At 36.6% G+C, this 19,275-nt stretch overlaps 1 protein-coding gene across 2 annotated transcripts in view; it reads right to left on the bottom strand.

Annotated features, from left to right (window-relative positions):
* The window catches only part of LOC113094233 (matrin-3), a 34,439-nt gene that overhangs the window by 12,681 nt on the left and 2,483 nt on the right, over window positions 1–19,275 (bottom strand). For both annotated transcript variants that reach the window (XM_026259918.1, XM_026259919.1), the window contains 13 exons: window positions 18,207–18,747; window positions 17,573–17,672; window positions 16,773–16,819; window positions 16,563–16,679; window positions 15,775–15,900; window positions 15,497–15,664; window positions 12,191–12,312; window positions 9,641–9,980; window positions 4,712–4,790; window positions 4,506–4,522; window positions 4,269–4,388; window positions 3,373–3,498; window positions 2,749–2,892 (listed from right to left, as the gene is read on the bottom strand). In XM_026259918.1, coding sequence (XP_026115703.1) covers window positions 2,749–2,892; window positions 3,373–3,498; window positions 4,269–4,388; window positions 4,506–4,522; window positions 4,712–4,790; window positions 9,641–9,980; window positions 12,191–12,312; window positions 15,497–15,664; window positions 15,775–15,900; window positions 16,563–16,679; window positions 16,773–16,819; window positions 17,573–17,672; window positions 18,207–18,740 — 2,040 coding nt within the window. In that variant the 5' untranslated portion in view covers window positions 18,741–18,747. The remainder of the gene's footprint in view (window positions 1–2,748; window positions 2,893–3,372; window positions 3,499–4,268; window positions 4,389–4,505; window positions 4,523–4,711; window positions 4,791–9,640; window positions 9,981–12,190; window positions 12,313–15,496; window positions 15,665–15,774; window positions 15,901–16,562; window positions 16,680–16,772; window positions 16,820–17,572; window positions 17,673–18,206; window positions 18,748–19,275) is intronic.

Raw genomic sequence — 19,275 nt, 5'->3', positions numbered from 1 at the left:
TGTTTCTGAAGCAAAACCAAGAAATGTGAATGAATTGTGGAATGTTGTTAAAGAATCATGGAGTGGAATAACAGCTGAGAGGTGCCACAAGTTGGTTGACTCCATGCCACACAGATGTCAAGCAGTTTTAAAAAACTGTGGTCGTACAACTAAATATTAGTTTAGTGATTCACAGGATTGCTAAATCCCAGAAAAAAAAAAATGTTTGTACAAAATAGTTTTGAGTTTGTACAGTCAAAGGTAGACACTGCTATTTTTTTGAACACACCCCTTTCAACTAATTGCCCAATTGCACAGCCTTAAGAGCGTGCATATCATGAATGCTGGGTCTTGTTTGTTTTCTGACAATCTACTGAACCTACTGGTAACTTGTTTGCCACGTAGCAATAAAAAATATACTAAAAACCTTGATTATTCTGGTTAGTCACATTGTACTGCTATTATTTTAAACAATACTGTATATATATAAAATCAGTTTGCTAAAAACAAACAACATTTTTTTTTTATAATTTTCCATGTATAGTGTTTAAACTTTTGCATTGTTTAACGTGTTAAAGGTTGCAGATTTGGCTTTTTTTAAGTAGTGAATCAACTACTAAAGTGTCAACAAATATATATATTTTTTTTTTACAGAGTCTCTTTGTAACAAATGCTGTAACAAATGCTGCCTTTGGAGGCAATTATGACTTTTCTTGTCACGAGAGAACTAAACATCTCTGTGCTAATATTAATAGATTATTATTAATGTTGAAAAGAGTGGAGAATATTTTTTTTCAGGTTTTTTCGGGGGGATAAATTGAAAGAATAGCATTATTTGTTACATTTGTTACGGTTACATTTATTTGTTACATTTATATTATTTATATCAAGCTTTTGAATGGTATAGTATTGCATATTGAAACTTCATAATGTTTCATTTGATTATACATTTAGTCAGGAATTATAGTTTGGAAAAAGCAAACAGTAAAATAAAAATAAAAACTTTATTTAACATTAGAAACTGAATAGCGCGTTCTGCGCTGGGTTGTGGTCGAATTAGATATAATGAAGGGTGACGTGAAAAACGGACATTCCGTTGTTTTCATACGGCACTTGTTTGGTTTTAAAGTAGACATGTCAGGCTTTCTATAGATATCTCTCTCATGTCTCTTCGTTGAGTATTCACAGAGTTACAGTTAATTTTAATGACGTGTTTGTAAATGAAGATCAGCGCAGACAAAGGCTGCAGACACCACACCTTGTCTGTTATCTTCATTTTATAAGTGCACAAAGTTTTGTTGTTATGTCTGTATACAAATAAAAGTAGACCCTTTACAGATTCGATTGATGTATTGCTCTTGTCTGTACGATTAAAACTGAAAGTGTAATTTAAGTTCTTTTCGGGGTTATCAGGAGAAAATGACTCATAATGCGTATATGCGTTAATCGACTCCAGAGGGTTGAACAGAACAATTCAAAACGAAAGAAAACTGACTGCTCTCTGCTTATGTAACGTTAATCAGTATGAAAAGTGCATTTCTCTGGCACGTTCACTACTGCGAAGATCGCGAGACAGCATCGTCAACTTTATCTTTGCAGTCGACACGACATTGTTACAGAAAACACTTGTTTATTAATAATTATATTCATAAAATATTCATAATCATTACTTTTGGTAGGTGGGCGGCTGGTTAACATGCAGCGCTCTGATTGGCCGAAAGCTTTTCACTCCACTTATACGCTGTGGATCAGCGGCAGAATCAGCATCATAGATTGCATAGAAACTGAAATCGGCAAAATGCGATAAGCAACAAAATGCGTACCTAGAGAGCAGCGAATCGTACAAGCGTATTTATGGGTCAAAATGCATGCAGAGTACGAAAAATGCGTACATGTTGGCAGGTCTGTAAATTTATTTGGTATGTAAACATAAATTTTTGCATGTATTTGTATTTATTTACTAGGGCTGCAATATTAATTAAATGCGATTGTCATGTAAAAATGTTTAGTATAGCCAGTTCAGCAGTAAATCATCATCATGTGCTTTCAGATGGAGCAGCATTTACTACACAAGAGCTGTAGTTCACTGACAAAACAAAACAAAAAACCCAACGCAGACGATATGAAATTGAAGAAATCATTCGGGATAATGACAGCTTTTTGCATAGCTTCTCAGTTAACTATGGCTCTGTGCAGTAAACTATGCTCCATCTGAAAGCATGTGAAAATACCACATTCAATTACATATTTTTACTCCAAACTAACTTTATAACATCGGTCGAGTGTTTGAAATAATTCTTTCTGTGAGATGCTGTGGCTTATTAGTGTCATATATTGTGATTATTGTCATAATCATGTGTTTATTTGTCATGTTGAATCAATAAAAGCAGTTCAATCTTTTGATTATCCAGCTACAACTATAGGCATTTCCTGTGTTTCTTCTGTAAAGCATTTTTAGATTTTCAATGTAAAAAAATTACTAAGTTAAGATGCATTTACTAGATGAGCAAAATGACGTAAGATATTTAGTCGTTCCCAGGGGAAAAACAACTAAATTAAGTTAATTTTGCTGAAAATAAAAATTATAATCTGGTAGTGGGATAAGTACATGTATTTTGTTTTAAAAATATTTTACTTACAATATTTTACTTTTCAATAATAATTTAGGAATTTTTTAGATATTTTGAAACGACAAAAATAGTAGGATGAGACTTTTTTTTTTTTTTTTTTGCAGTGCAGATAGTGTTGAATGGAAGTGTGTATACGTACCGTTCCTTGATACCTGTGCAGAGAGTAACCAGTCAGTTTTCCAAAAGGTTTAGTCAGTTCGAAGAGTGATTTGTCTGTGTATTTCTGTCGTAGGTACCTCTGGTTGGGAAGACCGCTGATAAAAACAGATCTCCCACTTGGGCTCTAAACATGGTGTGAAGAATTGAAAGCATCACAGTCATTTTTAATTTAATTTGGTAATCATTTACGTTTGGAATAACTATATTCTCAAATGATCACAAATTATCCTTATCTTTCAATTATTTGGCCATTACATATTATATGTCAAATCATTTCAAAACGTATGTATTGAATGTTTTTTCCCCTTCCACCCAATATTCTATCTTTTCTCCTCTATTTATTCTATTCAGAACTTTCTTGATGTTGCTCATGGATGTGTAGCAATATTAAAATTCTTGTAAATAAAACGGCTCACACATTTGAGAGCACATGAGGGAAAGTACACAAAATGTTTTATCTCTTTTATTTTAGTGAACCAAGTTGTTAAGGGAAGCCGTGACATTATGACTACACTGGGAAACAATTTATAGTAAATATATATAGTAAAAACCATAATATTGTGAGAAGTTAATGGAATTTAAAGCACAAAGCAGTAACACATACCTCTATTGTTTTCATGGTGAAGCACATGGAAACTGACACCGGCCTGCCACATACTGTTGCCTTGTGATTTCTGTAGAACTGCACCATTTCCTGGGCTTTTTCAGCTGTTTCCAGTTCGATCATAGCCTACAAGAACACAAGCAAACATAACAGCCAAAGGCAAAACCTGAACATTTCATGAGAACTGTGATTAGTAAAACTGAAAGCATATTACGTGGTAGTATGGTTAAAAACACCTGGATAGAAGACACAATAACTATCAAGAGAACCAACAACTGCTGTTTTGGTTTTGGCTGTTTCAGTTATTGCATGATTAACATATAGTAATTACAGTGTGTTATGTGCACTGACTGCAAAAATCTCACTTATATAAAGTGAAAATAAAGTATTTATAAAGTATTAAATAAAGCTCACTTTATTTATTTTTTTGTAGTTATTTATTTTTTATCTTTGGCTCATAAGGCATAATAACGAATGCAAAATTTATTTTTATTTTTTTACTAAAATGGAAATCAAAGTTTTCGTCAATGAGTTAATAATTTAGGCAAATTTATTCAATAATCAACATTCTAATAAATGTTTGTTGTTGTTTTTATATCAACTTTTTAACAGTATATTTATGTTTCTAATTTGTTGTTGAACCATGGCTGTTAAAAAAAAATATGAGTATTACACCGTATAAACCAGTGAATAGTTTGGTTTTTTAAATTAAATTAAGTTTAATTTACTTAATTGAAATACAGTAAAAATACTAAATATTACCTTTTAAACTGAATTTTTGATCAGAAAAATGCAGCCCAGATGCCTTTTTTATATATTATAAAACAAGCCCCCCCCCCCCCCCGATATTTCTTGCATTACTCATTTTTACACAACTGTAAACACAAAACACTGACCTCTTGTCTGAACATCGATAAAGTATGCTTCACCATACCGCCAAAGGGTGCAGAGAGACTGTAAAGATCCTTCATCAAGTCAGGGTTCTTTACAGGCCAGAGCACCACTACTTTACTATCCTGTGATTGTGCAATAAAAAAATACACATTGCTATCACTCATGCTGTTGAACAGAAAATATATTTTTATTTCCTAAGACATCCAACATTTAATGTAAATAAGAGATGTGATACTTACCTCTGGCACAGAAGAATCTGGAAAAAAGGGGAAAAAGTGTGACTGTCATAGACAAAGTACATTGTGGGAGAAATGTATATGATTTGAATTTAAATTCACTATGAAATGATCATTCATTATTTTTGAAATGCACATTAACGAACAATTCATGAATTCATATGTTTCATTATTTTTTGACCTCCTAATATTTTATCAAAATGAATCACCTCCAGCATTGTTGTCCAGCTCATCCAATGTAACAAAATCTTCTATGTTCTTTGGAAATTCTGCATCATCCAAATCACCCTAGAGAAATAAGACATAAAAGCACACACGTTGCTGTTATAGCCAGACTGCATCAACATGCTTGTGTTGTTTCTGCATATTTAAAAATATATATATATAATTTATAAACCATAACACTAGAAAACATGGTGAAATGTAATTAAAACATATTTATCTACACAGTATTGTGTAATGTCAGCTTTGTTTGGTCAGGTGTGGGTTGGTTGATTGATGTCAGGCTTGATACACTGTAGGTAAATCTGAATGAATACATATGACAAATACATTTACAGTTATGCAGAGTTCACACTGCACCATTTTACCCCCGATTTCCACTCGCCAACAGGTTTGGTGAAATCAAAGACAAATGCTGCGAAATTGGAGGTGCTAGTTCTTGCGAGTGATAATCTCGCAGTGCGAATTATCAAAGACGTGATCTGAGAGATGAGATGCATTGCAGACGCTCATGAAATATTTTGCATGCTAAATATCTGGATGTGTCTGCAATTCAAAATCCTGCTGGGTGAAATTAGTTCTGAATGAAAAATACATGGCGATGACCTACAGCCAATGTGAGAACATATATAGGGCAGCAGGAAGTTTGGGAAGGATGCTTTGTTAGTGTGAGTGTTCCTTTTTATTAAGCAATTAGCCATATACAAAAAAAAAAAAAAAGAAATCTGTAAAAATAATAACTACAAATTGTCATATTTCATTATTGTGTGCTTCAATACACGTTTTTTCCAAATAAGAAGATCAGCACTTGTAGAGTTGTGAGCAGAAGTATTGGAATAGCAGGCTCACGGGTCTCTCTAAGTAATCAGCTGTGTCCAGTTCCATTAACTGTTTAGATATTAAAAGCAGGAAAAGCAGGAAATGGGTCATATCAGTTATATCCATTGCTTCTGCAGAGTTTTGCATGCATGGCTGTCTCTGGAACAGGCTCTCTCAACTTTACTGATGACTTAATGTATGATGACAGTAGCAGAATGAATGCAGAAGTTTCCAGAATCATCTTGGCTACCAATATTCAAGAAAATGACTTCTGACTTATCGCATTGGATCAGGACAGTGACCCAAAACACCCTGCCAGTTCATTCAAGGAGTTTATCAGGGCAAAGAAATAGAAGGTCTAAGATTGCCCAAGTCAATCTCCAGATTTAAATTTGACTTAACATGCATTAATAGTAGGGGTGGGCAATATGGGAAAAATATAATATCACAATTTTTATTTTATTATTATTATTTTTTTTAAATCTCACGATTCACAAAGTTGTCCAAGCATTACAGCCAAACTAATTTCCCTATTATAAAGACAAAGCCTCATAAAAAAAAAAAAGAAAAAAAGAATGGCAGATATTTAGGCCAAAGAGGGTGAAGATCTAAATATAACAAAGATAAAATAATGACAAAGACACACATTACAACTACACATAATAAAACTAACAGTGCTTTGTTCAGGAAATTGAACAAACAAATATAATTCCTAAAGCAATTGTATTAAATTTCTTCAGTCAAGCGCAGCGAGTGATTTTGCTCTGTGTTTTGTTGTTTTATTAATGTTAAATAGTTCACCAAAAAATAAAAATGAAAAAAAAAAGTCAATTGTCTGTCAATTCTGTCATAGTGTTTTATTTTTATACCACCACTGACTCACTCAAAAGTGGTTTTAAGTGTCATTTGAAAACATTGCAATTGCGTTTTAAAATACAACAACGAGCACCACAAAACCATTTAAAGAGGCACATTCATCGGTTTCCTTGACGGGAAACAGTCAACAAAGTAAAATTATCTCAAACATATGGCGCACTCTCTTAATTTTATCAAATTATCATAATCAAATCTATTCATTTTACAGTCCTGCTACTAGCATTTTATTCAGACTAAAACCCCTTTAATTCGGTCGAGACAGTTTTTTTTCCAAGTGGCTTTTGCAGATAATAATAATACCGCTGAAGACTCATTTTGCAGCTTTAAGGTTATTAATTGGTCATTAATTTAAACGACGATCGATAATGGAAATTATCGAATATTGACTTCCCTAAATGTAAATGTGTTGGATGGAAACCTGGCTATTGTCTGCATCAAACCATGCTTCTGAACAAATTTCACTCACATCATCTGGGCAGCTCTAGGACAGCTTTCTCTCTGAGCACGGTGCTGTCTGTGAGCGGGGCATAGTAACGTAGCCCTCAATCACGCTGCAGTGTTTGTGAGAGCTGCCAACTTCTCCACCCCATTTACAGAGTGATATTCTCCGATTACCTTTATCTCCCAGGACTGTTGTTGAATCTTCCAAAAGTTTTGGCTTGGGGTCCTTCACATGCAGCAGCAGCACTTTCCATCCCACCAATAACAAACACGTGGGTGCCTGTCAACGTGCCTGACTTTAAATCGGCACTACTAAACACGGATATTGGACGATGCCGATATATTAAAAAATGACAAATATCGGTCTGATATATCGGCCGACCAATATATCAGTCAACTTCTAGTAACATCTGCTCTATGTGAAATCACGCACCTGATGGAATTTACCACTGATTAGATAACCAGCTTTACTAGCCGATTACCAGCCGATATTTATTGTGCACCCCTATAGAAAGGGTCTATTGCAGTGATCCTCAAATCTGGCTTGCGAGATCCAGTTTCCTGCAGAGTTTAGCTCCGACTCTAATTAAACACACCTGCCTGTGATTTTCTAATGATCCTGAAGACACTGATTAGCAAACTCATGCGTGTTTGATTAGGGTTAGAGCTAAACTTCGCAGGAAAGTGGATCTCGCGAGCCAGATTTGAGGATCACTGGTCTATTGCATTGCTGGAATTAATGGAAGTACATTAGCATGGTTCAAATCATACTTATCTGACCGCCATCAATTCACTGCAGTGAATGAAGGGATTATCATATCGATCACAAGTGTAGTATGGAGTACCTCAAGGCTCAGTACTAGGGCCGTTACTTTTCATGCTTTACATGTTACCCTTGGGAGATATCATCAGATTAGCTTTCACTGTTATGCTGATGCTAAGCTATACATTTCTTCAAGGCCCTGAGAAACATACCAATTTAATGTAATAACCTAGATCGCTGTCTTATGGTGCATTGACGCAAATTAAGTATTAACTGTGAGTGATTTACATGTTAAGTCAATGCAAAGATGTGAATAGACATCACATTCACACGAGTTGAAAAATCTGAACTTTGGCAAAATTTTGCGCCGCGTTACCAATCAAGAGCTTGCTCTAGTAGTGATGTGATTATCACATAGTAAGCGGAGGCAGAATCCGAAACAACATTGGAGGACAAAGTCCTCTTCGCTGTATGTGGACACCCGGAGCTGTATGATAGATAGAAAGATAGAAAAAATAGATTAATTTAATAAAGACCAAAGATTACTTTTAAGATTTACCCAAAACAAATTATATTTTATGTTTAACCACTAAAGAGACATCAGATCCAGCGGCAAATGTCAGAAGGACTAGCCGTGTCGAGACTGCTCTTGTCGGTAACATGAGCTCTCAGCTCCAGCTGATCGTCTCCAAAATCGGCGAAACACATTTTTAAATAGGCGCTGTCTTTGTAAATAAACAGCATATTTGAGTTTAAAACAACTCAAATATAGAATTGATGGTTGCTCTGTCAATTCTTCGTCATTATTAAGGAACCTAGGTGTGCTAGAGAGCCTTTGTAAAACTGCAATTTTCCATTTCAAAAGTTCTGCATGCTTAGTAAACAAGCTCCAGCTAGTCCAAAATGCAGCAGCTAGAGTTATTACTAGAACCAGGAAGTACTGTATGACCCGATTAGCCTGGTTCTTTCAACAATGCACTGGCTCCCTATCAAACATATAGATTTTAAAATCTTGCTTATTACTTATAACACCCTGAATGGTTTAGCACGTACTCAAAACTCTCAAATAATACCAAGAATATCAAAATCAACTGCGGGCGGCAGATCCTTTTCCTATTTAGCTCCCAAACTCTGGAATAACCTACCTAACATTGTTCGGGAGGCAGACACACTCTGTCAATTTAAATTGAGATTAAAGACCCACCTCTTTAACCTAGTTCACACATAACACACTAACAGATTTCTAATATTCAAATATTCAAAAAGGTTTTTTAGGCTGCATTAATGAGGAAAACCGGAACTGGGAACATTTCTCATAACACACCATGTACTTGCTAGAAGAATGGCATCTACTGTAATATTAGTCTTTTTCTCTCTTATTCTGAGGACACCAGATCCAGTCTGTAACCAGATCAGATGTTCACTGAGTCACCCGGATCCAGCTCAGATGGTGGATCAGCACCTAGAGAGGACCTCTACTATCCTGAATGTCTGTGGAGACTAGGACAACTACATGAGCCCAAGAGACAGATCCACAGTCAAGACCTTGCCTCCTATACATCCATCGAGACAAGACCACAGGAAACAGATGATTCTTCTGCACAATCTGACTTTGCTGCAGCCTGGAACTGAACTGCTGGTTTTGTCTGGCCAGAGGAGAACTGGCCCCCTGACTGAGCCTGATTTCTTCCAAGGTTTTTTCTCCATTCTGTCACGGAGTTTTGGTTCCTTGCTGCCGTCGCCTCTGGCTTGCTTAGTTGAGGACACTTCATTTCCAGCGATTTCGTCAACTTGATTGCACAGATACTATTTAAACTGATCTGAGCTGGATGAGGACATCATTGAATTCAATGATGAACTGCCTTTTTGCTTTATTGACACACTATTTTCCTATTTAATGCTGTTCAGTTGCTTTGTTACAATCTGTATTGTTAAAAGTGGTATATAAATAAAGGTGACTTGAAACCCAGATAAAATGCATTTTTTAAATGCCACACACCGCCTTCTATCAACTCACCTCTTCCTCTTGATTCTGCTCTGAACCTCTCTCTCTATTCTCCTCCTCAGCAGTGGTAGGTTTCTCCTCTTCCATCTTTTCCTCCTCTTCCTTTTTTTCTTTCTCCTCAGTTTGAGCCACACTGCCTTCTGACCCCTCATCAAGCAGCCCAGTTTCATCCTCCAACTGAATTCCCTCCTCAACATCAAGAACCTTGTCTTCACTTTTGATCAACTCGTCTTCTTTCTCTGTGGCATCCTGGTTTGAGCTGTCGCCTTTGTCCTTTTTACTAGATACAGACTCTTCTCTTAGTCTTCTGTACTTGCTTGAGTCAGATTTTCTGGACTCTGGACTATTATCTCTGAAAAAAAAAAAAAAAAAAAGGTTTTCAGTTAAGAAAGCATTTAAAATAATGTTGTCTTGAGCTCCTGTACAGCAAAATCTGAACTGACTGTCTTGACTAAAATAGTACTTTAAATGAAGCACCATTACATTTCCACACACTTTTTGCCCCACAACTAGACATATATATTCAGACCAAGCGGCCACCTTCCAGTCTCTCTCTTGAAACCACCACAGAAGAGACTAAAACTGATCATTGACTGCATCCTTCATAACTCCAAAAAGTCTTTAGTTTTATTATATTCATAAGAGAAAGATAGTCTGTACCGATTCTTCCCGGAAAAACACGACCGGCTGGAGGCGTGACGTGTGGGCGGAGCTAAAGAATCACGAGCGCCAGTAAGCTTTTGCGTTGAGAGCGTTTGGAAGCTGTGACATTACCTTGAGGACAAAACCAACCAAAACAAACCATGGCTGACAGTCAGATTCAGCGTATATTTATGATCCAGAATCAGATCCAGAGGCTGAAATTTAACAAGAGCAGCATCACCAACGAAGTCTCTATGTGGTATGTACTGAAACTGTATATATTTGCTTAGCGGTTTTGGAAAATGACTAAGTTCCACTTTGTCGTCTTTTTTTTTTTTTAAGCTGTACATGTGGAAAGTGCAGTTTGATGACAACATCGCATGTTGTTTACTTGATGTGCTTTTACTCACCGCATGCGGTTCCTACACACGATCGTGACCCTTTTTCGTTGGGACTGCATTATCCTTAAGAAATAAACGATGTGCAAATCCGGCGTCAAACTGGGCCTTGTTTGTAAAACAAGCATCTTCGAAATGCAGGGGAACAAACACAAACACTTGCACAACTCCGTTGATGCTCTGTAAAAATAAACTCCATCCACTGGTCCCTTAATGCTGTTTCTCTTTTGGTAATCTGTGCAAGGTTGTCTTGCCCTGGCAACCAAAAACACACTCCTTTTGTGACATTTCGCGATGCTCTCGCTCTGATCAGTGAATGCCTGTGCTCCCAGTGCTCTGCTATACGGGAGCGCGCGCTCTTCCGGCAGAAGTGCCCTCAGGACCCATATAAGGAAATTCGGCTCCATCTAATGTCACACAGAGCCATACTCGGAAAAAACTTTCCGAAACTTGTGACAAACCGGAAGAAGTATTTTTGGAACAGAAATACTCCTTCAAACGCACAACTTAATTTTTGAAACTTTGTCCATGTTTAGCATGGGAATCCAACTCTTTAACAGTGTAAAAAAACTCAGTATGCATGAAATAGCATTTCACCCCCCCCCCCCCCCCCTTTTTTGTGAAATCATTAAAAATAGTTTTTCCCTTCAACTGGGTAAAATGCACAACACCAATGTATGTAGTAAGCTTGCTGTTATAGATGGTTTTACCCATGTAAAGCCGCAACACAGGTTATGTCACTAGCCCACTGCAGCACCACCTCAACCGTCATTTAATTTTTTTTTATAGTAATTTAATCGAAATAAGTATTTAGTTCAGTTAGAGAACAGACACTACAATTAAAACTGGACGTGGCTGCTCAATGGAGTGTGCCGAACGACAGTCGTATCAGATCAGATTTCATTTATCGCGAGCTGACTGACAAGAAGAGTGAGGTGAGACAGACAAGATGATGGCAAAAGATATTTGGGATTTTGAAAAGCCTGTTGACTTCTGTTGATATCGGAAGGTTTTTTAAACATTCGTTTCTTATTTATTTGGTTCCACAGTGTTCACTGATCTAAACTTTATTACTTTTTAATCTGGACTACTACATGCCCTAGATATTGTTTGAAATTTTTTTGATTCTTTAATATTTAGTCACACTTTACATTAAGGCTCCATTATTTAACATTAGTTAATTCATTAGTTTGTATAAACTGCCAATGAAAAATTATTCTAAACATTTATTCATCTTAGTTTAGCACCTTGTTAAAATCAAATATTGTAACTGTATGATTTAATTAACTCGAGCTAACATAAGAATTGTATTTTTTTAACAAAGAATAATAACTTTCGTAACAAATGTAGTTATTGCTCATTTTTAAGGTTAATTAATAAGACCTTATTGTAAATTGTTACCTATTGTTCTTTATAATTATTTTGCACTTTAATCTGTTTGAAACATTTGTTTACTTTATTAAACATCAAACTCCTTGGTCTAAGTACCTCTTTAGGGCTTGGGATATCAAAAGTCTCTTACCTCAGGGTTGTGATGTGCGACATGGACACTTTAACACTTTTGCCCTGAATCCTCAGTGGGTTACTGTAGTAATACTTCACCATGATATCAGCATCACGCCAGTCAACCATCTCAATCAATGCCTACACACACATAGACATACAAGAGTTTTACTGTTGAAACAAACAAACAAACAAAATGTATTTCTACAAAGGCTGTGAAAATGAATTCATACAATTAATTTAAAATGTTTAATAAACCGATTCAATTTAATAATCTCAGTGAAGTATCAATATATACGCACTGATCAGCCAGAACATTTAAGCCACTCGCATGTGAAGTGAACAATATTGATTATATTGTTATAGTGGTACCTGTTACAGGACATGATTTACTGTTTTAGGCAGCAAGTGAACAGTCAGTTCTTGAATTTCACATGTACGAAGCACGAAAAATTGGAAAACTAGAAGATTTGAGTGACTTTGACAAAAGGCTAAATAGTGACAGTTAGACAACAAATCTCAGAAACAGCAAATCACATGGGCTGCTCCCGGTACGCAGTGATTAATGTCTGCCAAGAGTAGTGCAAGGAAAGACAAAGGAGCTACCATAGCTTAAACTGCTGAAAAACTCAATGGTGGCTGTGAAAGAATACTGTCAGAACACAATGGATCACACTTTACTGTATATGGGGCTACATAGCCACAGACCCGTCAGAGTGGCCTTGATGACCTCTGTCCACCACCAAAGCATAGTGACGTCTGACCTGGACCATGGAGCAATGGAAGAATGTTGTCTGGTCTGATGAATCACATTTTCTTTTAGAACAAATGGATGGCCGGATACATGAATGTTGTTTACCTGGAGATGAGATGGCAGCAAGATGCACTATGGAAAGAAGGCAGGCTGGCGGAGGCAGTGTTTTGACCTGCACAATGTTCTGCTGGGAAACCTTGGGCCCTGACATTAATGTGGATGTTACTTCGACATGTACCACCTACCTAAAGATTACTGCAGACCATGAACATCCATTCATAGCAACAGTGATTTAAGCAGTGGCCACTAATGTAGTAGGGTAATGCATTGTGTCACTGCAAAAATTGTCCAGGAATGGTATAAGGAACATACCAAAAAGCTAACTGTGTTACTTTGGTCTCCAAATTCCCAAGATCTCAATCCAACTGACTATCTAGAGCAACGGTTCTCAAACTGGAGTAGGCGTATGTGGTGGAGCTTTCGAATTCTGTCGGTTTTGTCACAAAATACAAACTATAAATGTGTTTTTTTCAGCCACAGAAAGACATCTGTAAAATAGAAAATGTCACGTAAAGTCACATTTACCTCAAGAAAGACATTCATTGTACATAAACTTGATAGTGAGTTAGAAAAAATAACTCTAGAGAGAAGCATTGTATTACATGCATTTTATTTTACTTAACCTGTCGCCTTAATTTTTGATGTTTGTTTGAAGAAATCTTTCATATGGGAATGTGCAAGGAGATGCGGACTTGTTAGAAAATGTTCACTCAGTGAAATCATGGTGCAGTGGCTTCACTTGTTATGAAGTCTTGAGCAATTCAGTTTTATAGGCTGTCAGTAGTTGTAGCCATTGCAGTGTGAAGGTCGTCTCAGCTATCACTGCAGGACAATGTGTCAGGGTCTGCGTGCATCGTCTATGCAGGGCGTAGTTGTGTCTGATCGTAGTTTTAGTTGGTGCAACAGTTGTAAATATTTATCGTAATGCTGGACATTGCAAAGCACAGCATAAGGCTTACACCCAGCTTTTTTACATCTAGCTGGTGCAACCGCTCCCTGGGGTGGTACACAACAGTAAAAAGTTTGAGAACCACTGATCAATAAATCCAATCCATTGAGGTCACACCTCACAACTCGTAGGACTTAAAGGTCCCATGACATGGATTATTTCCTTTTCTTTAAATGCTTTTTAATGTTTCCTTGGGTGTACTTATATTGTTAGTATGATTTTTACATTTAAAATTTAGAAATAAAAAGCATTTTTATATCCTCATATTAGCCCTCTGGCTTGAATGTTCTGTTTGAAGGGGCGTGTCTGCTGTGAGACTCCGAGTAAACCACAACTGTTGTGATTGGCTGACACCTTTGCATTCGAAATGCACATTACATCTGGAACCCCTCTCAAAATATATATATATTTTTATTTTATTTATTTTTTTACTATTACAGCTGTCGAGATTAACGAATCGTGGAAGTGTTGATTATATAATAATTTTTTCGATCTTTTCCCATCACATGAAAGGCTGCAGTGATGAGCAATGAGTCTGTTTATCGCATGAATGCAGTGATCTCGTCATTATTGCAACACGTTTTCTCTCACAAAATGTTTTCACCACAACTAACAGCAAATACACGAATGAACTACATGAACACAGTAAGAGTTCTGTTGTGCAGCATAACAGTGTCATTCATTGTTATGGCAGTTTAGGCAAGAGTGAAGTAATACTCCCGATGTGTGACAGCTCCAGAAAAAAAGGGAGCGTTCTTTGATTGCTCTCTGTAAACTGTATGACAGATTTGTTTCATGCTACTAAGAGAAACAACGTGAAGTTGATCGTTTAGTCACTGGCTTGATTCACTGATGCATAAACAGTATTAAACGATTTAGAAAGAAAGCCTGTGTGAACTTGAATGATTAGCTACACATCAGAAATCACTGATCACAGATCAGGCATTAATGAACACTGTTACTCACTGTTTGTGGCGGTGCTGTCGAATCCATATCATAAAAGTCTGTTTGTAATGCCTGTGCTGACATTGCGACCTAATTATATGTAAATATTTGGGCGGGCAAAGCAGAGAAAGGGGAGGTAACATTTCTCCTTATAACGTCAAAAGGAGGAGATTCAAGATCAGCCCGTTTGAGCTTCCATTTTCTCAAAGGCAGAGAAAGATTGCTAAATCTCGATTTACACCGATTAGAATTTCTAGAAACTTGGGGACCATATACAGTCTAGGGGAACTCATTATAATGTTTAAAAACCTCAGAAAGTGAAATTTTCATGTCATAGGACCTTTAAAGGATCTGCTGCTCATGTCTTGGTGCCAGAGGGCACAGGACACTTTCAGAGGTCTTTTTGAATCCATGCCTCGACGCATCAGAGCTGTTTTGGCATTACGAGAGGGAGCTACACGATTTTAGACAGGTGGTTTTAAATGTTGTGGCTGATAAGTGTACATTTTCCACCGCCACTCGTTTGTAAATTAAAAGACTTTACACTGACTTGACAAAGACTTCTTGAGTTTCACTACAAGTTGACATCACAAGTTCTTCAAGATGGTAATCCTCACCTTACAGTCAGTGAACTTTGACTGCCACACCTCACCAAACATGCCTGCAAGCTCCAGCACTTCAGCCTCCACGCCCTCCCCTGAAGGCAAACGTGAAAAACAAACCACCGAAGGCGCATTTGAACGTTTTGTTCGTTTTGGTGAAGGCGCATCAAACTTGTTGGGTGCCTGTCAATCAAATACATGCAAACAAAATGTAACGGTCAAGGAAATCCAGGATAAATGGATAGATTGTTAAACAAAGTATAGAGGTTGTGATTTGTGGGGTTCCTACTTACATGAATGCCTTCCACTGTTGGTGATAAGTACAGGATTATTGGGTTCTCCTTTATGAAGGCTGGTTTCAACTTGAAGTGACTGACCATATTCTGAGCCTCCTTGTGAGAATTAAACTCCAAAAATCCCTGTTACCCAGCAAACAAAATTAATGCACCTTAAACACCTATAAAAAAACAAACTTGTTTCACGTATACTAGGTGTGTATGAGTGTGACTGGAATGTGAATGGGTGAATGAGTGAACGGGCGCAATACCACCATCAGAATGAGAGTCCAAACAGCTGATAAAAACATCACAATAATCTGCAAGTAATCCAAAGGTAACTCCAATCCATCAATTAGAGGGATAGTTAAACCCCAATATGAAAACTGAGGGTCAGATAGCTCATGGAATTCACCAAAAATATCTTAATTTGTGCTCTGAAGATGAACGAAGTTCTTATGGTTTTGGAACATCATGAGGGTGAGTAATTAATGACAGAATCTTTATGGTGCTATCTGCTAAACCTCACCTTTCACATTCACACAAGTCGGTCATGCAGGTTTAAAACAATAGGAGTGCAAGTAAAATATTTTTACATTTTGATGAACTAACCCTTTAAATATCACTGTAATAAAATTATGTTACATAAGTCATACAAGACACTGTTAAGCATGTTTACTGCTCAATCACAATACAAAAATAAAGCAATGGTGGGCAAAACAAAGTTGCAAATTTTTGTGAAATTACAAAATGGGTCACCACTGAGAATAAATGTACAGTATAGTGTCTTTCTGGTGTGTAATTACCTTTGTTGGGAACACCAGGTGTTTCACAATTGTCCCGAATGGTTTGCCAAGCTCTAAAAGCTCACTTAAGGCCACAGCACCCATAGGAAACTTGGCTACTACCACTCTTGTTTTGGACTGAGGATAACATAACCACATGAAAAAAAGAAGCTATTTGTGTGCAAAAATAACATAAATGAACATAAGACAGCAACACACAACTTAAATTACCTTAGGAGGGTAGAAGTGGTCTGACATGGTGGACATGTAGTGATCCCCTTATAAAAAAAAAAAAAAAAAAAAAAAAAAAAAAAAAAAAAAAAACTAGTTAAATTTATGAATTTTGTGCAATTTAGTTGTTATAAAACTGTATACAGCACTATACATAAATGAGCCTGCACAAGTGAAATTTAAAATTAAAATATAATTACATTTTAAACCTTAAAAACCTTATGAAATGGCATGATGAGCCAGTTTTCTTTCACATGTTGATGTATTTCCTCTTTAAACAGCAAGTTGGCGAAAATGACACTTAAGGAATTGGCGTTTTATAAAAAGCCAATAAGTTTTAGCTAATGTCACAATCATGAGAGCTATACAGAGGAATTGACAAGATCAATATTTTTGGTTTATCTCTACTATGAGCACTTAACTGCATCTTAATAAATAAATATCTATATATGCTTTTACTTTCCATTAATCCCTCCCTTTTCTAGCTTGTACTATTCTAAAAGATGTTTCTAAACTTTGTATTACAAGCACTCATATTATTTGCCTCTTTAAGTTGAATAACTTGTATTTCTCATATGTAAGTCACTTTGGATAACGGAGTCTGCAGTTTAAATCAATGAATAACGAATAAATGTAAATTTCAAGAAAAAAGGGAAATTAATTGTATATTTGCTGTAATTTTCTACATCTGTCCACTTCTAGGAGTACACTAGCTTGCAGATGATCTCTGGCATGAACTAAAAGACACTGGGGTGTAAGTAATTAATTTAATAATGAAGTAATGAAATTATTATTCTTACATTCAGAGTTGCTGGGTCTTTTAGGGGGTGGAAATGAGCGAGTACTTCGTTCTGATTCACGCAATTTGTGGCGGACACCTGAAAGATGGTCTTTCCATGTCTGACAGTCAAAAAAAACAAAACATATGCATTTAGGATTATGATAAAAAACCTTCATCCAAAAAGAAAATCATACATCATGGTACAGTGCATGAGTATAATATATTTATTTAAATGATGCCGCCTAACTTTGGATATTCTAGTAAATTAAATACATTTGTTTTTGAAATATTTCGGATTGTTTTTGAACTTCTTCGGACCCAAAGAAAACATGATTGAACGAGTCACATCTGAAGCCATAAAATGAGGGAACCAAAATGAAACTCTTCACATCATCCCTGTCTTGCCTTGACTTGTCTGGTTTTTTTTTTTATTCCCTCACTTCCCAATGTTAAGTAGTACTACATGCTGATAGCAGCATGGATTGCTTTATCATATAAACTCTTTTGAACCATTAGTCACAATGCCCAGACTTAATACGTGATTTTACAAAATGCTAACATACCATTTTTAGGTATTTTTGTTGTTTTCCTTTAATTGTTTGTTTTATCATGGTGCACAATTTACCACATATCTTTTTATTTTTGCTAGCTACCTTCATGGAATTCAGCACACACTTGCAAAGAGAGCATTTGTGTGGGAAAACCATTGGGATGTCACCAGACTCCGTCTCCTCAGTCACATGACAGCCACTTTGTCTTTCCCGGGATGACTTCCTGTAACCCAGGTCCTTTCTTCCTCCTGTGTGCCTCTCAACCTTCCTATGCCCCTCCCCTCTCCCATGATGTTCATGGCTCCCATGGCTCCCAGAGCGCCGCGCTGAGCTGGAAGTCAATGGGCTTCTGCTTCTGTCACTGGTGCATCTTTCAGGTGTATTCAGCTTGTCCTGTGAAATTCCAGACTTGTCTCGGTAGTCGGTGTCTGCGGTAGCTGACTCTTCATGGGCTCTCTTCGCCTTGAGCTGCATGATTAGATGAGGGAGGGTTTCTACGCTGATTTCACTTTCAGGAATCTGAGCAAGTGCACCCAAATCTTCTGATGATAAGCCGAGCGTCGAATACAGGCTCTGCGCACCAATAGTCTCGGCTTCATTTGTGTCTTCACTGGCATTGCCATCAAATGTGTCCATCGCCAACCTTTACAGACAAGTTAAGAGAATCAGGCAGCAGTCGGAGAGTTCACACAGTCAGAACAGAAAAGGTAAATCAATTACGTTTGATTATGGATTTCTTAAACTGAGAAAATGGCACCAGAGATGATCATTAGACTACTACAGCAATACAAAAATAACATGGATGATATTATTATACTGTATAACAGATTTTATTATATTGCATGTATATGTTATCATGCAACACAGAAAAAAACTGAGACATTTTTACAATGATTTACACAGAATGGGGCAAAAAAAAAGATCCAAAAAATATTGATGCGTTAACACTCGAAGAATAGTATTAGTGACAAAACTGACCATATAAGTTCTGGAAAATATTACTTTGTTTATATTTATTGCTATTATTGTGATTAAGCTGACAGTGGCACCAAGTCTTTACAGAGTCACAGAGAGAGTACACTTTCATGACTGTAAACATTTAAGTAAAATGTTAAATAATGTCACATTTAATTATTTATTTTCAATCATTGTTTTACTAATCTTTTGTGTT

The sequence above is a fragment of the Carassius auratus genome, unplaced genomic scaffold, assembly GCF_003368295.1.
Source record: "Carassius auratus strain Wakin unplaced genomic scaffold, ASM336829v1 scaf_tig00215316, whole genome shotgun sequence".
In the NCBI taxonomy this organism is placed as follows: domain Eukaryota; kingdom Metazoa; phylum Chordata; class Actinopteri; order Cypriniformes; family Cyprinidae; genus Carassius; species Carassius auratus.
This window is presented reverse-complemented; position numbering and strand designations above follow the sequence as displayed.